General features: G+C 53.8%; 10 protein-coding genes across 10 annotated transcripts; 6 read left to right on the top strand and 4 right to left on the bottom strand.

Annotated features, from left to right (window-relative positions):
- Window positions 1-3,632: 3,632 nt before the first annotated feature.
- On the top strand, window positions 3,633-5,209 carry AYL99_06212 (hypothetical protein; the record flags this gene model as incomplete). Its single annotated transcript, XM_018837722.1, has 4 exons — window positions 3,633-3,758; window positions 3,820-4,224; window positions 4,286-5,120; window positions 5,178-5,209. The coding sequence occupies 4 exons, from the start codon at window positions 3,633-3,635 to the stop codon at window positions 5,207-5,209; spliced, it is 1,398 nt and encodes a 465-aa protein (XP_018692282.1).
- A 943-nt stretch (window positions 5,210-6,152) lies between these two features.
- AYL99_06211 (hypothetical protein) lies at window positions 6,153-7,665 on the bottom strand (the record flags this gene model as incomplete). Its single annotated transcript, XM_018837721.1, has 3 exons — window positions 6,153-7,482; window positions 7,541-7,578; window positions 7,627-7,665. 3 exons carry the CDS (start codon window positions 7,663-7,665, stop codon window positions 6,153-6,155), a joined length of 1,407 nt encoding a protein of 468 aa, XP_018692281.1.
- A 623-nt stretch (window positions 7,666-8,288) lies between these two features.
- Window positions 8,289-10,097, top strand: AYL99_06210 (dihydroxy-acid dehydratase; the record flags this gene model as incomplete). Its single annotated transcript, XM_018837720.1, has 1 exon — window positions 8,289-10,097. One exon carries the CDS (start codon window positions 8,289-8,291, stop codon window positions 10,095-10,097), a length of 1,809 nt encoding a protein of 602 aa, XP_018692280.1.
- A 1,311-nt stretch (window positions 10,098-11,408) lies between these two features.
- Window positions 11,409-12,167, top strand: AYL99_06209 (hypothetical protein; the record flags this gene model as incomplete). Its single annotated transcript, XM_018837719.1, has 2 exons — window positions 11,409-11,666; window positions 11,730-12,167. 2 exons carry the CDS (start codon window positions 11,409-11,411, stop codon window positions 12,165-12,167), a joined length of 696 nt encoding a protein of 231 aa, XP_018692279.1.
- A 943-nt stretch (window positions 12,168-13,110) lies between these two features.
- Window positions 13,111-13,421, bottom strand: AYL99_06208 (hypothetical protein; the record flags this gene model as incomplete). The annotated part of the gene is made up of 2 exons (XM_018837718.1): window positions 13,111-13,187; window positions 13,295-13,421. The coding sequence occupies 2 exons, from the start codon at window positions 13,419-13,421 to the stop codon at window positions 13,111-13,113; spliced, it is 204 nt and encodes a 67-aa protein (XP_018692278.1).
- A 2,177-nt stretch (window positions 13,422-15,598) lies between these two features.
- AYL99_06207 (hypothetical protein) lies at window positions 15,599-16,717 on the top strand (the record flags this gene model as incomplete). Its single annotated transcript, XM_018837717.1, has 1 exon — window positions 15,599-16,717. The coding sequence occupies one exon, from the start codon at window positions 15,599-15,601 to the stop codon at window positions 16,715-16,717; it is 1,119 nt and encodes a 372-aa protein (XP_018692277.1).
- Window positions 16,718-17,524: 807 nt separating this feature from the next.
- AYL99_06206 (hypothetical protein) lies at window positions 17,525-19,045 on the bottom strand (the record flags this gene model as incomplete). Its single annotated transcript, XM_018837716.1, has 3 exons — window positions 17,525-18,127; window positions 18,225-18,517; window positions 18,580-19,045. 3 exons carry the CDS (start codon window positions 19,043-19,045, stop codon window positions 17,525-17,527), a joined length of 1,362 nt encoding a protein of 453 aa, XP_018692276.1.
- Window positions 19,046-19,640: 595 nt separating this feature from the next.
- AYL99_06205 (hypothetical protein) lies at window positions 19,641-20,420 on the bottom strand (the record flags this gene model as incomplete). The annotated part of the gene is made up of 3 exons (XM_018837715.1): window positions 19,641-19,825; window positions 19,883-20,129; window positions 20,394-20,420. The coding sequence occupies 3 exons, from the start codon at window positions 20,418-20,420 to the stop codon at window positions 19,641-19,643; spliced, it is 459 nt and encodes a 152-aa protein (XP_018692275.1).
- An 828-nt stretch (window positions 20,421-21,248) lies between these two features.
- On the top strand, window positions 21,249-22,547 carry AYL99_06204 (hypothetical protein; the record flags this gene model as incomplete). The annotated part of the gene is made up of 1 exon (XM_018837714.1): window positions 21,249-22,547. One exon carries the CDS (start codon window positions 21,249-21,251, stop codon window positions 22,545-22,547), a length of 1,299 nt encoding a protein of 432 aa, XP_018692274.1.
- Window positions 22,548-22,864: 317 nt separating this feature from the next.
- On the top strand, window positions 22,865-24,440 carry AYL99_06203 (hypothetical protein; the record flags this gene model as incomplete). Its single annotated transcript, XM_018837713.1, has 2 exons — window positions 22,865-23,248; window positions 23,292-24,440. The coding sequence occupies 2 exons, from the start codon at window positions 22,865-22,867 to the stop codon at window positions 24,438-24,440; spliced, it is 1,533 nt and encodes a 510-aa protein (XP_018692273.1).
- Window positions 24,441-24,581: the final 141 nt, after the last annotated feature.

The following is a 24,581-nucleotide window of genomic DNA, read 5'->3' as shown; positions in this document are numbered from 1 at the left end:
CCTCCAGAGCTCCGCACCCGGGACGAGGTTCTAGGCCGAACACCTCGGGCCTCATGCAGAAATCTCAAGTCGCGTGGGACATTTCCTGGGCGACAGGCGGTGCCAGAGGAAGGGGGTACTTTCGCCTGATCCTCACGACGGAGATTTTGCTCTGAAGAGAAGCTGATCTGCAACTGACCATCGCCGATGGAGTTTGGCTGTATCGCCGACAATCACCACGGGAATCTGCCGCACAGAATCTGCGCGCCCGCGGACTTGGGCGAGGACCTGTTCCTGCAGAAGTGCACCAAAGAGGTGAATCTTCACGCGCCACCCTGTCGAGGGTGATCTGCTGGCCCACTGCCTGTTCCAGGTCAGCGTCGAGACTTATTGGGCCCAACTGTGCGTGAAGAAATGCCGGAGGCCAGCGAGGATGGCAGAATGTGAAACTGCCATGCAGGGACTGACGAGAAAAGGGAAATCTTTCAGCACCGCCACCATTCGTCACTTGTCCTGACAGGATCCACCGCCAGCCCGGTTGCCTTGGCACTGCAACGGCACGGGATTGGACTGGCCGGTCGAATCACCCTTCCAATTTGGTTCCGAGTGGTGGCGGATTCCTGTTCCGCGTGACACGTCATGCAGCAGGGCCTCCGGGTTATCTCACTCCGGCCTCCGAAACCAGACGGAGGGCACCCAAAGGGGGGTGACTTGTTGCTGACGGAGGTGACGGTGGTGACCGGGGAAAATGAGACGTTGTCCTGGCCTGATGCTGTCCGTGGTCCGGCTATTACAGCGCAAAAGGGCCGATTTGGAACTGGCGTGTTCTGTGTCAGACCAACGGACATGCACATCCGAATTCCGGAGACGAGAGCTGGCCATTTCCGAGGTCCATCTGCTATTGATCATAGATCACCGCCATCGAGCTTACTGCGGATCTGTAGCGGATCTGTATCAGGGCACCGCATCTCTCTCCTCTGTTCTCTTGTGAAGCCCCATGGACTGACTGCTCGCCATCGGTACAAGACGCGTCGAAGCCCAAACCTTCCTTGGGACTGATATATTATGACGACAGAAGGAATACATGATTGCTCGTGCTCAGTGCGTTTGACAGAAAATCTTACGGGGAACCGCCCCCAGTCATAATACTGCTTGTGTCGACCCAACAGCATTTAGCCTGCATAGATTCGAGGGGGAGACAACACCGACACCAGATTCACGCGACATATTTACGTACGTATAAAAATCTAGACTTGATGTTGCAGACGCATAGGCCGATGTGATAGGGCAGAAGGCGTGGATGTTTACTCATTTCATTTTGACATTCGAATTATAGCATTGGTTACCTTCCCTCCTTCAAACCCCCATGGATATCGTGCACTGATTTGGGCATCCATACCATAAATCAGTTGCTGACCTGTAGTGAAGCATGCCAATATTAGCAATGGTCATATTGCCTCGGATATATTGCAGATGGAATCGTGGATCAGACGGCAAGACTGATAGTGGCCCACTACTTCATCCCAACCTGCCTTCATCCGTTCTTTCCGGCGCTTGAAGACCCAACCACTTTGGGCCTTGCGCACCTCACCTCCGCGTCCTGCGAGAATTCCGACACTCGGGATGTGGAGCCCGATGAAAAGTCTTCCACGTGACAAGAACTGAACGCACCTTGGATGGGACATCTTTTCCTGTGGCCTTCTCAAACATATCTCTCGCCTTGTCGGTGATCTTCTCGTTCGTGCTTCTCTGTTTGGCAGGGTCGACTTTGCCTAATCGAGCGCAAACCATGTCAGGACGGTGATTTAATATGTGGATAACCCAGTCACAATTGTTGGATCACAACAATAACCCGGGACGTGAAACTGGTGGGAGCGGAGGAGGCATATAATATGCCCGGGAAGGGAGGAGGAAAGGGGATCTAAATACCCTGTCCGAACTTCTTCTCGACGGCGTCGAGACCTGCGTAGAGAGAGACAGCGTTAACCCCGTGGCTCGTGATAAGAAGGGGATGGAGCAGATCGATTCACCCTTGTCAACGTAATCCTCCTGCTGCTGTCCAGCTGCCTGTCCTTGAGTATTCATCTTTGCTGATTTGGAACGGGAATAGTTTTTGTTTGTTTTTCTTCTCAGAGATGGTTCGATTTGTTTGTGAAGTTGATGGCCACGACGGAATTGGGAATGGCCACGAGGCCACGACCTGGGCCTACCTTTATAGGTAAACCAACGCATCCATTGCACATGCCTACATAGTGCTCATTCACGAATGGTAAAGGAAAAGGAACTGACGATCAGGCGTGCTGGAAGATACCAGCATACATCATAGCGGAGCCCCTCCAGGGGATGAACCTATGAGGTTGTCGTGCGCGCTCACTGATGTGAGTTCCCGGGCTGAGTAGGGCTCTTGCTGGGGAACGAACCAGGTAGCTGAACAGGGATTGTGCAAGGTACAAAACAAGATTGGGCTGTCTGTTGTGTTTGATGGATCAAGAGCAGCTGAAGCTGCAAGCACGCGGTTACAATGATATCTCCACTGACGTCACCACTCCCAAAGAGGTATAGACGCTTCTGCAAGCTCCGAGGCGAAGCTCATGCCAAGCCTACCTCGTCTGCACGTGACCAGGACTTGGCATTGTCGCGCTTTCTCATCGCTGAAACATGTCAACAGCTTCACCATTGTTCGGCTAGTCCACCCTCCGGTTACCATCTCTCCTCTTCCCTTTCTTCTTGAGTCACTGAGAGACACGAACTGTCTCAAGTAACCACTGTGGCTGGTACCTTCTTCCCTAGGAGTGTTTTCAACGTGCCGCCACGGTTGAGATGAAAGCGCCTTGTCCCATGCGCCAGCGGCCCCCCAGCCTCATATCGCTTCCTCGAGCTCCTCCGGCGTCGCAGTTAGATTGCAACCGTTGGTGAAATTGGGAAAAGTCTGCTATGGCCTTCCTCGCAGCGGGCAGCTGCCGGCTCAGCCAGGTTCTAGCCCGTCTCCCCAGATCAGGAACGAGACGCTGAGATCTCGGCCCAAGCGTTAGCCTTGACCAAACACCCCTTTCGCCCATCTTCCTCACGCAGATCAGCCCGAGCGTTTGAACGTCTGTTGCCCGGCATCTACCAGCTTCCGAAAGATAGCTTGGGCACGCTTACCCCGTGGATGAGATACAGGGCTCCTTTTTTTCCCTTTACCCCCAAGGATGTTCCTCCTTGATACAGCACTATTGGAGCAATTGAAACAGGCACCTTCTATATCCGGTGTCAAAATTTGTAGTGAGTTGAACACTTTTGCTGACAAGATGAACTCCGTACGGGTTACCGAGATGGATGAGCGAGCAAGCGATGCTCGGATCTTCACGCTTCCTTCTTGGAAGATGTCTGCTGTCCTAGGGCGTGTGTATATAACTTTCCTTTCTCCTGCGGCCAATGTGAGATCAATCAGCCATTCCAACCAGCACTCGCATTCCAGTCCTTCCTTCACCAGGCTTTTGACAAGTCCTTCTTTTCTTTAAGGCTTTTGATAAGTCTGCCCTTCATTCGATTTATCCAAGCTTTTGACAAGCTCTCCTTCTAACCTGTGCTGGACACTCTCATTCATCTATTCCACGGTATATACCTTTTGCCTCCAGTGGCACACATAGAACATCACTTTTCTTGCCAACATGAAAACATTCACTCTTTGTGGGTTGAGCACCCTCCTCGCCGGCTTGACGTTGGCCCATCCTGTTGCCAAGCGTGGAAGCCAGTTCTCAGAGGTTGATATCACCATCTTGCAATTCGCTCTGACGGTCAGTAGCCCACCATCTCCGCCCGAGAGAGAGAACTCAGTGATCTAACCCTCGTGAACAGCTCGAGCATCTCGAAAACACCTTCTACAAAGAAGCATTCAGCAGCTTCCAGCTGCAGGACTTCCTCAATGCCGGCTTTGACGAGGAGTTCTTCATCAACCTTGAATTCATCGCCTCGGACGAATCAGCACACGTTGATTTTCTCATCGCGGCGATTGAATCCGCGGGCGTTGCGCCGGTCCAGCCTTGCCAGTATAGCTTCCCCGTGACGGACGTTACCAGCTTCGTCACTGTCAGCGCCATCCTGGAGTCTGTTGGAACCAGTGCTTATCTCGGAGCGGCACCGTTCATTGGGTCACGGGATATCCTTGCCGTGGCTGCTAGTATTATGGCCACAGAAGCATTGCACACCAGTGCGCAGAGGAGCTCTCTCGGTGCAGTTGCCGCCTCCAATGCATTCACCACTGTAAGTTATCCAGCGACCCCCATTCTGGCGATATATCTGAACTAACGGATCCTCACTCAAGCCTCTTGACGCCAACTCGGTCTTCACCATCGCTTCGCAGTTTATCGTCTCCTGCCCTCCTGAGAACCCACCATTGCCATTCACCGCGTTCCCTGGCTTGACAGTCAACGCTCAGCCCTGCTTCGACGAGACCAGTGGCAGTGAGAGCTTCACCACTGATTCCTACAACTATGCTACCGTTGTCTCCGACATCGAAACCGCCACGTATACTGCCAGCGCGTATATCGCTGATGTCACTTACTCGACGACTACGGACGCCTATGAATACACTTCGACCACCACCACCACCACCACCACCACCACTGACTCGACCACTTCAGAGGAGTATAACTACGAGTACACTTCGACCACCACCGACTACGCTTACACCACCACCACTGACTCGACGACCGCCTACACCACATCGACCACAACGACTATGGATATGTCAATGGAGACGACCACCACCACTACCACCATGGATATGTCCTCAATGACCATGTCTATGCCCACACCACCTGCTTACGGACGGCGAAGCACCGCTCTCTCAGCGCGCACAAACGGTGGCTCAGCTTCATCTTGCTCCGCCCCTGGTGCTGGCTCGTCTCTTCAACTCGTCCCAGACTTCTCGAAATCCCACCATGACTTCTCCGAAACCGAGTTCATCTTTGTAACGTTCATCGCTGGTCTCGAGGTTGTGTCCATTCAGGCCGTCTTTGAAAGGGATGGAAGTATCAACGTCAGCATTCCAGGAAGCATCGGTGGTGGTCAAGTGTTCATTTTCATCACCATTGTGGACATTTCGGGGCGCAGCCTCAGCGACAACGAAGTGCTCTTTGGACCCGCCATCATGGAGAGTGAGTGCTGCCTTCGAGATCGGAAGATTCTGGACTGAGTTGCTAACGTTTGAACAGTTGCTCCATCTTTCCCTTCTATCAGTCAGTAAATGTGCTTACGGCAGGGAGTTCTCCGACCCGAATCCGACGCTTGTTGGATCATTCCAAGAGCGATCCAGGAGGAAGGTAAAAAAAAAACAGGGGAACAAAGGTCCAGTGGAGGATATCTGGAGCTTCGGGTTGGTTCAGGACTTGTTGACACCCCCTTTTTTCATGTCTCTCCTTAACGACCATTTGTGTTTCCAGCAAGCTTTTTATCTCGTGCTTGTACATGTGTCCTAGCGAGTCTGAGAGGAAGGAAGGAAGGAAGGAAGGGATAGAAGAAAAAATGCGCCACTGTGTGCCAAGAAGAAGTTATTGTATACCAAATCACCCCGTCTCCATTTGAAACGTCTGCTGTTGGGGAAAGAAGCAGGACTGTGAAAAGGAGTGAAGCGGATTTCTAAAAACAAGGGAGATGCCCTCGAGAGAGCGAGACAGAAAGAAAGATCCGCGGCAGATTCACCCAAGGTGATATGAGGAAAAATCACAAAATAACAAAAAAAAATATGAAGACCGAGGCATTTGAAGGGCCGAGAAATGAGGGATTGTAGCAAAGCGTGATTAAGGACTCATGGTATTTCTTGTCTGTTCAGGCTGGCTGGCTGACTGGCTGGCTGGCAAGCGACAATAAGTTCCGTCCTGGAACCGGAGATTCGCAACGAAACGGTCAATGCATTCACTGGCTCGCTAGAAGGGGGTCCGTCCCGGGGCTCAGGCGAAGATTCGTGAGAAGAAGGCTGTCTGTCTGTCAAAGTAATAGTCCTGATCGATTCACAATTTACTTGTGGGTGAGTCGGTAGAATATTTAGTTTGATGGATTGATCCTCGAACACGGCCTTTTCGCCTGAAGAGGCACACAGTGACGCCCTGGCCTGACATACAACTTCTAGATCGTGAAACCGTCGTGCTCTAGACTAGTGTTTTTTTCCATAAACAACCCCCGCCTCCAAATCAACACATGAAGCCGCTTTTGTAGTGACAGACATATTCGTGGTAGTACTCCCTTCTCTCGCGCAGGACGGGGTCTTCATGGTGGCCGGCATCGACCTGTTGTTGACCCAGATCCGGGCTGACGCCGCTCTGGGGCCGATCGAGGTGTTTGTCCATCAAGCACCCCGAGAGCCCTTCGTCATCAAGCCAAAACGTGCCGGCCGTCATGCGGGGCTCGACTTCTAATGCTTGCACGACGTAGTTGTCCACGAGGAGTTTGAGGCGCTTCTTCAGATCGTCAAGGGTCGACACCACCGAAGCGTCTCTGGCGGCGGTGGTGGCGCGCGCCTCGAAGTACTGCTCCAGCTCATAGCATAGGCATGGATACATGATGATCAGGTCGTCCAGAGCTAACAGGGAGTCCTCTCGCATCAAATGGGTGCGGATTTGCGCCGCCGGTACAACCCCGTCATCGCCACTAAACACCAGGAGGTCCGGGTACATCGCAGAGCTGATGGCTTGGTTCATCATGGTGAAGGCGATCGACAGAAAGCCCATGGTCGGCGTATCGACCTCACGGTTGTGCCCTGGCGCTATCCGGCGCAGAAGCCTTCCATAGTCAGAGCCTATGACCTTGAGCTCGAGAAAGGCGCGGCGCTTGCTCGGGAGAAATCGCCTGATGACGCTGATATCATTGTTCGCATCGGCCGATAGACCCATGAAGGTGGCAGCCATGAGCCGAACAATGTCTGACCGTGTCTGTCCATTCTGCGTTGCTTCGCGGAGAATCTTCTCCCCGCTTTTCATGTGTGCCATGGCGGCAGTGAAATCCCCGTTGCACTGGGCCATCGAGGAAAACAATCGGCAGAGGATCAATGCCACGTCCCACGAAGGAGGGTGGTTCGTGAATGCACGAACAGCCTGGGCTCTCCGGTCTAATATGAGGGTGGTGTGGTCGGCCCCCGAAATATACGAGTCGAAGGTCGCTGCGACCGCGACCATTCCATGATGGACCGATGGGTTATCCCAAGCAGCTTGAGGCACGATGAATTGCCAGAAGTGACGCCACTTTCTGGTGGTAGAGATAAGAGGCGCGGTTTTCAGGAGGAACAGCTGGGTGTAGCTTCGGTCCACGTCCGTTACCCACGGACTTGAGGGTTCGAGAAGAAACCTGCTCAAATCGGCAAAGGTCTGATTGCCCTTGGTTGTAGGAGAGTCCGAATGGGACGCCAATGGCTGGAGAAGAGGTGGATTTGACTCCGATCTCTCCAGCTTCTCTTTCGGAGATGGCTCGAACAGCCAGGTCTTTGGAGGTTCGTACCCTTCACAACGAAACTTGTCTTTCAAGCACCTTGATCAACGTCAGAGCCTCGTAAACAGAGGAGGACGCGGCTCTCGTTACCTCGCACAATGCGGCTTCCCTTCGTCGCAGCGTATCCGTCGTGTCCTAAAGCGGTCATCGAGATGGAGAGACTCGAGACGTCTGCGTACTTACTTGCAAGTCTTGCACCCAGTCCTGACTTTTGGGGCCCATCTCCGTCGCCGTTGTGCTGGTGGACGTGACGAAGGCATTTTGCGGGCGATCCTCATTCTCTGGCGCGGAGCGTCTCTTGCTTGTTCTTCACATGAGGACGGTGTGGAGCAAGTCCCCAGATGCTCATAGATAGAGGTGACGTCGCAGAACAGGATGCAGCAGGAATTGACGGAGGAGATGGATGCCTGAACGCCAGCACAAACAGGGCAAACATCGCAAACATGGAAAACATGGCAATTGTTGCAAACAGCACAAACCCCCTGAGCCTAGATCCGCAGCCTCGTCGTTGTCAACCCCTCCAACTTCATCCCGCCCATCAACCCCTCGTTCGGCGTCAACACCGAGGAAGCGATGTCAAAGATGTGGGGAAGCCAGGGCACCGTGTCAATGGTCAATGCCATGGATCCTGCCAATGGAAGATCTTGTATTTCGAACTCTCCTTCTTTGCCTCGATTTTTCAGTCATAAACTTTTCCTTCTGACACTCGACACACAAACCACGGGCTATCTATCACCGAGACTGACCTTTGCGTATAATTCCTGTCCACGAAGTATCTTCTCTCGCGCGCAATCCTCTTGTGTAATCTTGTAGGACTGAGCTTGGGGCGGCAGCCGACCCTCAAGATGGACAAAACAGGTGGTTTCCAGGAACCCCGCTACCTCGACTTCGTGCGCTCGTCGGAGCCCACCGGCGTCGATGGCAAACCCATGCTCAACCGCTACTCAACCCATCTGACTCGCCAGCATGACTTCCCCGGCGCACAGGCGATGCTCTTCGCCGCGGGTGTGCCAGACAGGCAGGCCATGCAGACGGCTCCCCATGTCGGCATCGCCAGTGTCTGGTGGGAAGGCAATCCCTGCAACATGCACCTCCTGGACCTGGGCAAGGAGGTCAAGAAGGCCGTCAATGCACGTGGGATGCTAGGCTGGCAGTACAACACCATCGGTGTAAGTGATGCCATCACCATGGGCAACCAAGGGATGCGATTCAGCTTGCAGACGCGTGAGATCATTGCGGATTCCGTCGAGACGGTGACATGTGCCCAGGCCCACGACGCGAATATCACCATCCCCGGCTGCGACAAGAACATGCCGGGTTGTATCATGGGGATGACGAGGCACAACAGACCGAGTTTGATGATCTATGGAGGGACCATCGACAAGGGATACTCCGAGACGCTGCGCCGGCCGGTTAACATAGCCACCTGCTACGAAGCCTTTGGTGCGTATACGTTCAACACTCTACGTCAACCGGACGATGGGGGAGACACGTCCAAGACCAAAGACGAGATCATGGAGGATCTCGAAAGACATGCCTGTCCCGGAGCCGGAGCCTGTGGCGGCATGTATACGGCCAACACGATGGCCACGGCGATCGAGTCCATGGGTTTGACATTACCGGGATCAAGCTCCACGCCAGCGAGCTCGCCAGCCAAGATGCGCGAGTGCGCCAGAGCTGCAGATGCCATCAAAGTATGTTTGGAACAGGACATTACGCCCAAGAAACTCTTGACACCTAAATCCTTCGAGAACGCCCTCGTCATAACCATGGCCCTCGGAGGCAGTACCAATGCCGTCCTCCACCTGCTCGCTATGGCTGTCACTGCAGGTGTAGAGCTCACCCTCGATGACTTCCAACGCGTGAGCAATAAGATCCCTTTTCTCGCCGATCTGGCGCCGTCAGGAAAGTTTTCCATGGCCGATCTGTACGAGATCGGAGGTGTACCCAGTGTCCAGAAACTTCTGATCGCAGCTGGCCTTCTCGACGGCTCCATCCTCACGGTGACCGGCAAGACATTAGCTGAAAATGTAGCGAGCTGGCCCAGTTTGCCCAGCGATCAAGTCATCATCAAGAGCCTCGATAGCCCGATCAAGGAGAGCGGGCACATCCAGATTTTGAGGGGCAACTTTGCACCTGCGGGAGCGGTGGCCAAGATCACTGGAAAAGAAGGCCTTCGGTTCACAGGCAAGGCAAGGTGTTTTGAGAAGGAGGTCGAACTGAACGAAGCGTTGAACAGAGGTGCCATCCCACGGGGAGAGAATCTTGTCCTGATAGTAAGATACGAAGGACCTAAGGGTGGACCCGGCATGCCGGAGCAGCTCAAGGCCAGTGCCGCCATCATGGGAGCCGGACTCACCAACGTCGCTCTTGTGACGGACGGACGGTACTCGGGTGCGTCACACGGATTCATCGTGGGCCATGTCTGCCCCGAGGCGGCGGTTGGTGGCCCGATTGCGTTGGTCAAGGATGGTGATGAGGTGACGATCGATGCCGAGTCGAACACCATCTCGATGAATGTCAGTGACGAGGAGCTGGACCGGCGCCGGAAGGAGTGGAAACCACCGAGGCCGGCGGTGACGAGAGGTACCCTGGCCAAATATGCCGCACTGGTCAGCGATGCCAGTCACGGGGCTGTGACGGATCTGTTCTGATAGTCCACGGACTTGTGGAGAGAGAGTAACAGTCTAGAGTTCTGGAAGTGAGCAAAGACTATTTCCCTGCCTATAGTATCTTGCGATGCATCAACGTTGTTCTTGTTCTTCTTACCAAGAGATGATAGATTTCCCTCTCATGACAATGACCAAAAACAGCAGAGACGTCTGCGGTTCTTGGGGCCGTGGTGCTCTCATCCAAAGCAATGGACTGTGGCGACTGGAGCAATGGTAGGTACTGTTTCGATACCCATGAACAACACCGCTTCCGACCGTTTTCTTCGAACAGAAACTCTTGCATTTGTCCGGCATGGCCTCCTCGCACAGGGCGGGAGGGCCACCGAGTCACCGATTTTGCTCGTCTTGCAGCAAACCCATTTCCACATCACGCCATCCTTCTTTCGAGGGCCTGATCCTGGTGGGAAACGTCCTTCCTGCGCCAATGAATCTGACAGCTCAGGAAGAAAAGAAGCGGATGTGCCCAAGGATGAGACCCGGTGAAAGGTTCTGGAAGCCAGCCACGGGAATACATGCCCCTATGACAGGATTCAAGGATCTAGGTTTAGATGGTAGGTTGCCTTCCATCGTTCTGGCCTGGATAGAATGCGACGCCACGAGTTGGATTCATGATCGAGTGAGGTATGGTCGAACCCCACCAAGCCTCGTCGTTGCGGCATCGAAGCCGTCAAACGGACGACAGCCCTCTTGCTGCAGCATTGAGCTCACTCGTCGCCATTCACGCGTGGGGCGGCGTGGCTGCTCAACAAGTCATCAATGGCTTATGGATGGATGGAACGCTTGGTGATGCCAACAAGATCGTCCTTGGTCTTATACACAGATGGACATGTGATCAACATCAACCCATCGTGATCACGAGAACTTCGAACCATGTGCGAGCAAATATTGAATCGGAGGCTCAAGATATCACGTCCCTCGTCGGGGGGCCGTCTGTCGAGACGACTTGAGGAACCTTGCTGGGTGAAGTGTGAAAAGCCCATGTCACCAGGTATCTCCTGGAGGTCAGTTTACTCTCATTCTCACTTCACTTCATCCTCAGTCTCTCTTCGAAGTGAACTTGGCCGGAGATCTCAATGCCCATCTGACCTCGACTCGCCAAGAAGGTCCTGTCAATGTTCCCACTGGACATCTTACCCTTTGCTCTCTTGTTAGATCTCTTCTCCAGTTTGTGCAGGGATAAACACCAATTCTTGAGCTCGAAAGTCTTGCTTCAACAACATCCCAGCTCTCCCACCCACACACACACCCTTCGCTTTGTCGCTCTGTTCTCACCAACTGAAGACCTCTGCCACCATGTTTCTCGGACCCAGCTTCCTGGCCTGTGCCGCTGTGGCTTCTGTGGCCCTGGCTGTCGACACTGACGTGAACCCTAGCCTCGTGGCCCAGCTGCGCGTGGCCAACACCAACCTCGACCGCATGAACTTGCTCCCCAACGACTCGGACTGGCTCTTTGACTTCACCAAGCAGGCTCAGTACACCTTCTCGCCTGGGGGGGTGATCAACGCCAATGCTGCGACGTTCCCAGCCACCGTTGGCCATGGCATGACAATGGTAAGGGTTCACATCTATGTTACCTCATGTCTCTTTGACTCCTAGACTGACTCTCAGTCAAAGGCGATGCTCAATCTCGGCCCCTGCTCCATGCTCCCACCGCACATCCACCCGCGCGCCGCCAACTTCGTGGTCGCCATCTCCGGAACCACACAGACCTACATGGTGGCTGAGAACGGGGCGCGCACCGTGACCGAGACCCTGCAGCCGGGCCAGATGACCATCTTCCCGCAGGCGTCCATCCACACCATGATGAACATCGGCTGTGAGAACGCGCAGCTGGTCTCGGCCCTCAACTCGGACGACAGCGGCACCACCAACCTGGCCAACGCCTTCTTCTCGTTCCCGCAGAACATCTCCGGCACCGTCATCGGCGGCGGCCTGAGCGCGCCGGACATCGACACCCGCGTCCCGCCCGTCGGCACGGGCAGCATCGCTGGGCCGCAGGCGTGTATCGCCGCATGCGCGAAGCAGGGCAAGATGATCAAGCGAGAGTGGTGAGCAGCACCGGATTCCGAACCGAATCGAACAGAACAACACAAGGGAGAGCAGTCAGAGGGTTAGCTCCTTGAGAATCTGATGCGAGAAAATTGAGTTGAGAAATAACAAAACACAGGCCAGAATGAGAGCACAGGGGGGGCCCGGTCTTGGAAAAAAAAAACCGGACGGTTCTTGGAGATCACTAAAAAAGGGACCCAACCGGCTCTGTCTTGCCTTGTTTCGTGTCGTTACGAGTATTTTATTTCATTCCAGGAGGACCACGAGGCAGCAAGAAGAAGGTCTGGTTGGCTTCTTCCCTGTCCACATTCCAGCGGAAGGACTGGACTCCCGCTACTCACTCACAAAGGGGTGTGCTTGCTAGCAATAAAAGTTCGCAGTGCCGGCTCTGCTAGAAAGAGTGGAATGGATTTGATCAATTGATGGATGAAACTTCCGGCATTCCTCGTCTCGATGACATTAGATTGTAGAACTGCTGTAACGACACGCCCGTTCCGGTTTATTTTGGGGGGGCCTGTTTGGCTCAAACCCGCCGATTCTGCATAGACAGAGCTTAAAACTGCCCAAGAGCCTGTTGATACGGTAAGACCGCCAACTATATCCAAGGATATGTTCCCTTTCCTTTTCTCGTACGTCACGAAGACCATCCTGATGCAATAAATAACCACAGTCAACACGCACACGTGAGCCACCACCGTGCTCTTGACTTCGTGCACAACCTCAAGATCTTGGTCCACGAGCAATAGATAGATACGAGGGTGGCCTGATTGTGCCTGTTCTCCTCTGCACCAACTTCAATCAGGCCACGCACTCCTGTCTCGCGCCCGTTGCTGGTGGTTCACCCCCGGGAAGTCCTCGCTTTTGGTCCCAACCATGGTGAAGGTATGATGGGTATTCACAAATAGTTCTACCAAAGACTGAAATATCGAGGGCATGTGACTGTGCATCACCTCGACCAGGCTGGCATATACTCGTGTCTGCTTTGCGGTATCCTTGGCTCTGGAGGCTCAAAGTTCTTGATGGCTGCACGAGGCGGAGGACGTTGTTAGCCTTCATACTTCTTTCTCTGTAAGGGCCCAGTTGCGATGTCTGACAGGAGCAGGTGGGTGATGGGTACATCTATGTCTTACCTGTCACGACCCTCTTGGCCAGCGAAGGCTTCTTCTCCTGTTGAGCTCGCTCCTTCTCACTCATGATCGATGATGTCGAGGTCGAGGCGGTGTCGAAGGACACATTGGGCTTGGAATCCGAAGGCATCTTGAAGTGGATGGATGGTATGACCTGTTTCGGTAGGCAAGTTATGGTGTTCTGTCAGGTAAGTTGAATTAAGCCTTTTTTTTTTTGATAGATGCTGAGTGTGAGAGAAAACAAGAAAGCCTCGATACTCAGGCAGGAGGCTTTGGTCCCCTTTATAGGCCAAACACATCAGGCGGGCGTTGCGGCGAGGGGTTGGATGGCAAGAAGCTTGTCATTTTGGTGGTGGCCTGGACCTCCAGCGCGGGACAATTGGGATAACGCTCAGCAGCCAACATGCATATCACATCGACAGAGGCAGTGTATGAGCCCATTCCCGTGATAGGTTGGCGTACAATAGTGGCTCTCGGATTTGAGCAAAGACCACCTGCATTGGACATACAGGTGGATACAAGTGGAGAGGCGGATCATGGATGGAGAATGAGGGAATGGCTGATCTGACTCATGAGGATGATGAGGGTTTCTTTCTGGTCAGCCTCATGTGTACTGTAACGCTGTTCCTGATGACTTCCTCATGTTGTATTTAGCCTCCTCTTGATTGCCATCTCTTCTGTAAAACTCACCGTGTGTTACATCGTGACCAAGGGTTGTTCGTGTAGCTAGGAAGAGGGACAGCGACGTGCTCGGTGCGTGGTTGTGGTTGTGGTTGTGGTTGTGGTGAGAGGAAGAAGACCAACCAACATACGCCTCGACCAATGACGCTGCTGCAGTTTGCACGTATTCGCACTTCGGGTCCATTTTCTGCCCATTGACTTTCTGCCTGAGTCACAAAGGCCACCAAAGCCACGCACGCCGAGACCCTTTCGGAGACGCTGATTTACGCGAGCACTTCGAGTTTCTGAGTAAGGAAACCGGAAGAGATGCGCCGTGACACGCACCTCATTGCCGTTGGAAACCATGACATGCCATGCCTCCCTCCCACTTTATGCAATGGTTTCTGACGCTTTTCAGGGCTGCCTTCAGGCAAACACGTTTCTCGTCGACCCTCTTCCCCCTCCCCTCCCTGCAATAGACGGATACTGTACATCCTCATTGACGGCCCATCAGTCCAGGCATCACCCTATTTACGTACCTGATCAAGTGGAGTACTTCTGCAGAGTCTATTCCCGCCGTTCAAGCTTGAAACTCAAGGCTTCCTCGTTACTGGGCAAAGCTTGTTCCCTCTCGTGGTAATGACCGTGTATGTTCTAGACTGCACTGACTCACCACTCGAGACGCCGTTTGCCGGTCCCGACGATCCAATTTCCGCCGGTCAATCGCAGCTCGAGTGAACACGAATTAGCCAGAAGGCTCCCTCATGATGATGCCTCCCTCGGGCCTGCTCAAGAATACTCCATTGATTTTGTCCAACGAAAGTATTCCAAGCTGTGCTCTCAATATCTTTTGACGGCCCATCCGCAAGCTGCTAGGAATGACCTACTCGAGGTAGGACACCGGTTGTCACTCACGTGCTGACTGCGCCATGGGTACGGAGAGAGATTGCTGCGCCTGTTCAGAACATCAAACGGATGCTCTGCAAGAATAGCAATGTCTGCCTTTTCTCTCGCAAACATGCCAACGAGGCTTGAGCGGGCGACGACAAACGTGCCCATCGTGCAAACGCCTCAGTAATCAGAACAGCTGTGTCCAGTGCTCATAAATGAGCCGGGATTTATTCACTATGCTGCTATTGCAAAAACCATTGTCACGAAACTGAGAACGAACAAGTTGCAATGACGCGAAGACTACTCTCTGCGCCAGGCCATCATCACCCCTCTAGCCATCCCTTCCCTCCCCAACCACATGCTCGCCGGCGCAATGGCCCTTCATCAGCTCAACCCGGACATCAGTCACAGCGACAACCGACCTACACACAAGAAACCCCAGGGGTCTCTGACGGGATCATCGCCGGAGCGGCCCTTGTGATCATATATGTCGCCGTCTTCGCGAGCTTTTACGCCCTTGCTCTCTTGGTCCAACGGGCCAATTTTTGGCTCTGGGGAAAGGAGTTGTTCATGTGATGGATGGCGCGTCACCGTATCCTGGCCTCCACAATAAAAGGTCAGCGACGGCGGAGTGTGATGTTGTCTCCTCTGAGAGGGAGAGACAGAGCGAGAGCAGGAATACTGGTGTATCTGGAATAAAGGTGATGGGTGCGTGATGGGACGCTACATGGACCGAGCTGACATGGAAGAATCACAATGAGACTGGTCGTCACTATCACATTCGTTTTCTACCGTGTCACTTCTTCGCTTTCAGCCCTCTTCCTCTTGTTCTTGTCTGGAATTGGCTTCTGCTTCCTTGTACCTCTGATCTTCTCACACTTGATCCCGAGAAAGACAACTACAATGAGCCAAAAGCCAGAGCACAACCCTGCCACGAGGCAGACTCAGTCTACAACCGCAGAGCTCGTTGACCCTGTGACTTCCCTGCGCCTCCCCAAGCCTGGAGGTTGTCCGCACGCCGGTGCCGCCGCAGCAGCATCACAGACACACTCCTCGACCCAAATCAGCTCTGGTCTTTCCACGAACACCTCAGAGGCAAAGAGCGATAATCCAGCCCTGATCTTCAACAACAACGCTGCTGCCACTGCTCCTGGTGCTGACGAAGTAATCGAACATGTCTACATCCATATCCACAGGCCGAGATCCTTCCGCGCATATCACTACTTCGACGCCGCCTACCCGGACCACTCGCTGCGTGTCGCATACTCGGACGACCCGCGCTATCCCGCCGGCGAGTATCCCGAGGGCGCGTACCCGACCGACGCGCGTCCTCGAAGGGGCCGAGTGGATTCAGACTCCGAGCTGGAGTTTGAGTTTGAGTCCGAGTCCGAGCAGCGCGACGGTCACGATGACGAATCCGAGGGCGAGAACGAGGATGTGGACTACGGCGAAGGCCATGACGAGGCCTACGACGAAGATCTAGATCCCCGCGTGGATTTTCTCTTCGATGGTGATGAAGACGGTGGTGCACCCCATGAGGACTGGGACTGGGACTGGGAGGGAAACACGGACGAGGCTGTGGACCGAGAGGACCCGGACACAGGCGTGGACGATATCAAGGGCTCAGAGACGGAGACAGAGACAGATGCAGCTGCGGCTACGGCTACGGCTACCGCTCCAACCCATGGAGGAGCCAGACATCGGTGCGAGGCAAGAGAGATGAATCTTCCCTACCATGTCCATGTCCGCCATGATGACGCTCGTCACGCGACGACGGCAAATCTCGTGCGGCGGCGGACACTGTTGATGACGACAGCGAGCGTATGCGTCGGGTTGATATACGCGTGGAACTGGTCTCTGAACAGACAGACCTAGGCATCTAAATCCGTAGGGATCATTCATCCATTCATTATGAGTAAAAATTGATTCATCCCGTTTGCCATTTCAATGTCCTCCCCGGGTATATCGTGCAATTGTAAGGAAGGGTATCTTGCCCGGCAGGGGGAAAGCGGCTCGATCGCCTGCAGTGCATCTTGACCCCGTGTTGCTGGGAGAAGGGAACAGGTCTCACAGGCCTCACAGTCGTTGCTTGCTCGCTTGCTGTTGCTGTGGCTGCGGAGTCCACAGCGCAGGAGCGAGAGGGAGAGATCGACCATCTCAATAGAACTCTCATTTCATTGGAGCTGAATCTCGCTGCGTGCCTCCCCAGCACGGCCATCGTCTTCAGGTAACAATATCACACGTGTCCGCAGTCTGATTCTTGAACAGAGAGACCGGTCAACGGTCGCATGGCCACGGGCTCAGTCGGATCATACCAACGCCTGCTTAGCCCCTATACAGCCAGCAGCAACTGGACCCATCACGCACTGTCTGCCAGATATCCAGCCTAATCGATACATGCACAACATAGGCATCGACAGTGTGGATCTGGTTTGCGTCCGGTTGAGAGACGGAGAGCTAGCCGCCTGTGCTCGACTCGTTCGAGGAAGCAGTTTCAAGCATCCTGTTGAGCTCTCTGGACACAGTCTCGGTCGTACGCCGTTCAGCCCGATTGCGCCTGGGTCGACATGGAGGTGGGCGTTGAGATATGCCGCGATCTCGCATAACGCGTACGGATCCCTTCCAGCGGTCTTCGCCGGCTTTGCATTCGGGTCATTTCGTCCATGAACGTAGTGCTACTCTTCAAGGCCCTTTTCCACTGCCGCCACCCACAAACCGCCTGGCTACCCATGCACTTCCGTGTTCGAGATACTCTTCCCTCGTCACACCATACTCCCTGACAATCCTGGGAAACCCACTCGCCAGCCTCGCGCCGCCCAGCCAGGTTGACGTGATGGGATCAGCCATCTTACGAACCCGAACCATCCATTCACTCTTCACCCTCATGCGGAGCTCGGCTTCGACTCTCTCCACAAAGCCAGGAATTTGCGCATTCCCGCCGACGAGGAGCACGTTGCTGAGCATGGTGGCCTGCAAAAGCGGCGGGAGCACACTGAGTGATTGCATAACAATATCCGGCAACCCAGGCTGTTTCGAGCCAATGTCGCCAGGCGAGAAGATGATTTCTGGGATAGAGAAGCGTTCATTCCCCAACGTCATTGAGATTTCTGCATCGGGTTCGGAGGAGAGGGCGGCTTGTTTGCGCTTGTGTGCGGCGGCCGGGGTGGGATCGTGAGGACGGCTGAACCCCCGAAGAAGGCGGATGCCATCAGGGAGTATGTAGTCGACGCGGATCTCCTCATCTTCTGGTGAGGCAGCTTCTTCGGTGTCCATAGCATCCTGAGTCTTTGGGGGCCCTTGCGGTCATCGGGTTCGGCCTCGTTTTGTTTCCCTTCCACGTCTTCTCGAGATCCCTTCGAAAATCTTTGCTAGCGTAACAGACATCTTCCTTGATGTCATTGACGATCTTGGTGTCTTGATGCAAATCGAAGTGCCGAACCGAGATGACTTCTTTCAACAGGTTCGTGAGATGCTTGCCTCCAAAATCTAGTCGACGGACTGCTCGGTGTAGTGGCCGACCGTTGAACAGCGGAGTAATGGTGGTATGGCTGTAGCCGCTGTCGATCACCAGAACGCATTCCATCGGCAGGTCTGCCATAGGATCGTTGTCCGACTTCGTGTAAGATGCGCCTTCAAAGAGTGGATGAAGATCGTTGTAGGCATTAAGAGACGGGCCTGTTTTGGACATCAGCACACTCTTCCTTGACGCAAGATATCCCTGGCTCGGCCATACCTACCGATAACCCTGGAATAGCCTCCGAGACCCCACTCTTCCATGATAATCTCGTCCGCATTCTTCTGAAAAGCCGGCATAGTATTGGGTGGCTCTGTAAAGATCAGGGTCGTCTCCTCGGGGCTCTTAATGAGCAGGTCCTTCTTAGCAGTCCGTTCATCGAAGAAAGATTGATCCCATATCTCTTTCTGCGCCTCCCAACTCACGACCTGACCATTTTCGACAGGTCGGCGAAACAAGGCCTCGCTCCACTGTGTAATTTCCTCCGACTGCGAACCGACGTAGACTTTTCGGTCACGGCTGCGGACGATGGAGTTGGGGACGGTATGACATCGTGACAGCGCCTGTGTGTCTGGCACGGGATCGGAGGGTGCGAAGCCAGCCTTGATGCTGTATCCGCCGTTGTCGAGGACGAAAGTCGTGGAGGGGAGACCGGGGGTGTTTCGCGTGGACTTTGGTGCGCGGGGCATGTCGACGTTATGCAGGCCGCAACATTTCTTCGAAGAGATTAGAGCTTCGACGACGACACGACTGTGGCCTGAACAAGCTCTTTGTTTTTGCGAGGATGAGCATTGGTAGTGGTTTTCTTGTGAATGGCACAATATGTTCAGTGTCGTCCACGATACGTAACTCGCTGCTTTACTAGGCGACACCGTCCTCGGCAAACCTTCTGCTCCCTGGTTGCCCTAGTTCTTCGATTCAATTATCGACATTTTGTAACAAGATGGTTTGGAACGATCCTGCGTCAAAATCAAACTATGCGGCAATTCGAACGATATGAAATGCCGCCATGCGCTCTCTGAGGGTCTGGTGTAACTATCGCAAGGCTCTTATTCTTATATTCGTGCAACTTGACCGAGCAGAGGCTGAGGAAATGGGAAATTGAACACCACCGAGTCACACATATGCGGTGCCAGCACAAAGCTCCTTTTTGTCGATCATCCATGCTATTTCAGATCGTAAGCTACAAAGATGTAGTATTTACCTAGTATATGGTCCATATATACATGTACATGCCTTCCCGGCAATTCTATGCTGGCTCTGACGTAGGAAAGACTGGCCGAATTATTTGAAACTTGTCCTTGTGACTTCGCCAGCTTTGGATTCGTTGACGTCCGGCTTCAACTGCTCCGTGATGTTCTTCTCGTCTTTCCAGGCGAGGGCGACGAATTTGGTGTGGCTTCCTCGAGCCACAATCTCGTTGTTTTGGTTCATAAACTTGACCGATGTATATGCAAGTGTTTTGCCAACTGGATGAGATCAGTCCACATCTCACCCGGTGAGAGGAGCAAGGGTAGTTCTCTCACACTTGTCGCAGATGACTTCGCCCTTGACCAGATCACCAATCTTCCCACCAGCGTTGAGGTAGGTCACGCTGAGATCTGTCGAGACTCCGGTCGAATATAGACCACGAGATGCCAGAGCAAGTGAACCGCTGGTATCGACCATGGTGGCCAGTGTGGCGCCGTGTAGTATACCTAACCGATTTGTATGCTGCTTTTCGATGGGAAGTTCAAAGTTGACCTTGCCAGGCTCCGCCGCCGTTATCCGCATCTAGATGAAAAATGTGAGCCGACGACCATGCGACAGTAGATGCCCTCTCCGAAGAGAAGCATGATGGCTCGTTGCATTTCTGCGATCCAGGAGGACACTTACACCATCTATCAACCTGTTGTTTTTGCCAGCTTAATGCGAGTGTCTTTGGTCATTCATGAGGGAAATTACCGTGGCTCAACCCCAGAGGTTGCTCTGAAAGATTCCCACACCTGTATAGCTTCAGCTCAAAGTCCCTCCAACGCTTATATCCGGGAAACTCACCTGCCGGACGAACTTTAGTGCCGACATTGTGTCGTGACCAAGCTTCCGAGACCGCCACGAGTAGAACCAATCGAACACTTCCCTCCACAGAAAGCCGGGAGCTTTGTTGATTCGTAAGAGATCAAATTGCTTGTTAACAGAAGCGAGATCTCAATGGCGCAATGATATTAAAAAGGCTGTCGACTGGAGGAGATCCAATGAAGTCAAAATGAGGTGTTGGAGATTGCACTTGATAGCTGTGTGCCTCACCGTAGATACTTGCGTCTCGTACATCAAATACCCCACCGTGTCTCATCATCTACTCCACTGTCCTTAACGCCGCGCTGCACTCCTTTCCTCTTGTTTCTTTTGCTCGCCGTTCTTCCTACTGGATTCCCTGGTTCGTGTGGCGATACCTCCACCATCATGGGAAGGTAACCTTCAAAGTTTTGTCCTCTGTGTTGCCTTCACCTCGAAAGTTCTAGGCTTCGCGACTGCGAGGAATACGAGTCGAGGTTAGCGCAGGTTATGCAACCCACCAGCTGGCGCATTGGGACAGCCAGTAAGGGCCTGATCTCGGACCGTTTCCTCCATCGACTATTCCTTGTTGTCTCCAAGGTCGACGAATAGAGTTGAGTCTCATGTCCTTGCGTGCTGCACTAACTCCGGCAACTCCATGACGCTTGCTTCCTTTCTACTCACTGTAAGGTAGACAGCTTCTTCCCCATCTCCTTGGTGAACATGCAACAGACAACCAAGGCTTCAACGATCTGTCTCCTGGGGTCAACTGTTACTCGATTTGGTTCAACATAGTCCCGTTGTTCTTGTCAAGAGAGCACCGCACACAGCGCGATAGCTTTCTCCAGCAAACCCCTAATGGCCAGGACAACCAGAACCAGCCAAGTGCCAGCGTCTGCCCGGGACGATGCCACCGTCCGCAAGCGAAAAGCTCACAAGAAGTCTAGGCTTGGGTGTCGCAACTGCAAAATACGTCGGGTGAAATGCAACGAGGTTCGACCGATGTGCGCAAAGTGTCTGGAGTACGGGGTGCTATGCAACTACGATCCTAGTATACCAGATCTTCAACCTCGAGCCGTCGCTTCCGTGGAAAAGCCCGTCTTTGGAACGACTAAGCCTATCTTAGCCATGGTAAATGCATCTTTAGACAAAAACACTCATGGCTTAGAGTCGCATAGCCGAGTTATGCGATTCGACAAATCTGATCTGGCCCGACTTGACAGATTCCAGTCTAGGACAGTTCTGTCCATTGGCACCAAGAGAGTTGCCCGAGTTTTCCAGCAAGAAGTCATCCCGCTTGCCTGTGCGCACCCCTTCCTCATGCACTTGGCCCAGGCAGTGACGGCGTCTCACGATCGTTACCTGGGTGGAGTGGCAACCTCGAGGCCGAGCACAACCGAAGCCTACCACCTGAACCAGGCCTTGATCTCCTTTCAGAGCGTCCTTTCTCGGCCCATCAAACCTGAGGAAGGGGACGCGGTGCTGATCGCCTCTTCTCTCCTTGGAGTTGTGAGCTTTTTCAATCTCGAGGCATCGTCTGTCGAAGACGTTTGGCCATTGCGGGATGCTGACATGACATGGCTCAATTTAAGCGACGGAAAACAAGCTATCTGGCAAGCGGCAAGCCCGTTGAGAAGAAACAGCCTCTGGCGACAGGTGAATCACCTCTTTGATGGCGATAAATTGCGTGAAGATGAAGTTCCAGAACACGTGCCTTCCATCTTCGACCATCTCTGTGCCGAAGATGCTTCGTCGGCATCCGCATGGGAGAACCCTTACTACAAGACTGCACAAACACTTTTACCTTTACTCGACCTTGAATGCAACGACCGCACCTGGTTGAGATATCTTGGTTTTGCCAACCACATGGACCCTTCTTATAAGTCCCTACTGTCGCAGAGAGATCCTTGGGCGCTGCTGATGCTTTTATATTGGTATATGAAGGTCTGCCGGGGTTCTTGGTGGTTGTCATCCCGGGCGATCCTCCAGGGACAGGCGATTTGCCTATATCTCGCACGGTATCACTGCGATGATATGACCATACTTGCGGCTTTGGACAAGCCAAGCAGGGTATTGGAGGCAGCACGAGTCGAAGGGTGGGGAGGTATATCCCCTGCAGTGAGCAGTCCGCCGTGGCCAGCCCGGGAGGTGCAGTAATTAGACGTCGAGATGTCCCTAGTAATTAATCCAGTCATTGTTCTCGAGAGGCGTTTCTGTTACTTCGCTCGTGGCTTGTCCGCGTAGAGGGAAATCACTGCTGAAAGCAGCGAGGTATTTGTCCCAAAGAAGACGTATGCCTCTTGGCATTTTTGACTCGATTTGCACCTCGAAACGATGCTCTATCAGTGTCACTTTTCGGACTCATCGTCAACCTCATCCAGCAGCAAATGCATCGGCAGAGTTAAGATGATTGATCGGTAACCGGTGTCACAGAGAGCTCAACAGTTGCAGCTCTCCCTCCTCTTCTTGCCATCATGGCCGACGCAACACTTCAGTCATGGGAGTACCTGGAGACGCTTCCAGGCACCCAATTCTATCGTCTCTACAGAAGTCCAGCCTCAGCTCTGGCGATCTTCAGGAAGCGGCTGTCGGCGTTGGCAAAATCCTTCGTCTTGATGCTGTTGTACATGCCCCGGCCGCTGCCAGTGAAACAACTCGAACAATTTGTCAAAGACACCAGCAGAGGCGAACGTGAGCACGCCCTGGATTTACTACACCGTTACCACATATTTCGCGATGTCACCCTCAACTCGACAAAGGCTTATGCGTTGACTCCGGACTTTGCCAGATCTCTGCGTCGGGCTTTGACGGGGGCAGGGGACAGCCGGTCTTTCGGACAGGTCGCGCGGGTCCTGAGGGTGAGAGGGTCACGATATCGCAACTGGATGAGTATTCTCGCAGCGGTGGGAAGGCATATTAGGCTACATGGTCGGCTCGTCATCCATACCACTGGAAACAGCCAACGAGCAGCCTGCGATCGAACCGGCTCCAGGAGTCATTGAGCTTCTCAAAGCAGGCCATCTCATCGAGGTCAGCGGGGCGTACATCCATGGCCAAAGAGCCAGGATCACGAAGGAAGGCTTTGCGTTTGTCCTGCAAGACATCAACACCCAAGTGTGGGCATTGCTTTTCCTCTACGTAGACAACGCCGAGGTCTTTGATATGGACAAAGTCGACGTCCTGTCCTTTCTTTTTCTCGTCTCGTCCCTCGAACTGGGGCTCGCATACTCGACCTCCACTCTGGACGAAACCCAGCGCCGCTGCCTCACCGATCTCGTCTCTCTTGGGCTTGTCTACCAACCTCTGTCCGACGACGGAATCAATCCTGCCGATTACTTCTACCCAACACGGCTTGCCACAACGCTGACGTCCGACTCGGCCTCCGCCCTCTCAACCACCAACCTGACCATCGGCACCTCCCTCTCCCAGAAATACTCGTCCTCGTCCGGCACCACCACGCCTTCAGGCACCGTCACACAAAAAGGCTTCATCATCGTCGAGACCAACTACCGCGTCTACGCCTACACGTCTTCCCCCTTACAGATCGCCCTTCTCTCACTCTTCGTCAACCTGCGGTCTCGCCACCCGAATCTCGTCACAGGGAAAATGAGCAAAGCCTCGGTGCAGCGCGCCGTCCAGGCCGGCATCACTGCCGACCAGATCATTTCGTACTTGACGACGCACGCGCACCCTCAGATGAGGCGGCATGCGCAGGCCGAACAAGCCGCCCTGCTGGCCCGGGGCACGGCCACCGCGGCGCAGGTGCAGCGGACAGTGCCGATCCTGCCGGCGACGATCTTGGACCAAATCCACCTGTGGCAGCTGGAGCGCGACCGCATGACGACCACGCCAGGCTTCCTGTTCCGGGACTTCTCCACGCGCGCCGAGTACGAGGCCAACTGTCGGTACGCGGACGAGACGGGCGTCTTGGTGTGGAAGGACGACGCGAAGCGGTTGTTCTTTGTGACGCGGCTCGAGGGCGTGCGCGCGTTCATGGCCGAGAGGAGAGCCACCGGTGGTTCAAGCGGGGTGGACAAAGTCGAGAGGTAGAAATCGATAGAGAGAGAGGCTCATGAAAATGCGCGGGATAGATATATACCAATGGGAACGGGTTGGGTGGGGAGACCGGAAATGGAATGGAATGGAAAGGGAAGGGGAAGGGAACATATCATCTCTGGATCTGTATTGAGC

Source organism: Fonsecaea erecta (assembly GCF_001651985.1).
Source record: "Fonsecaea erecta strain CBS 125763 chromosome Unknown Scaff5, whole genome shotgun sequence".
NCBI lineage: Eukaryota > Fungi > Ascomycota > Eurotiomycetes > Chaetothyriales > Herpotrichiellaceae > Fonsecaea > Fonsecaea erecta.
The sequence above is the reverse complement of the archived record's forward strand: the minus strand, read 5'-3'. Positions and strand labels throughout refer to the sequence as shown.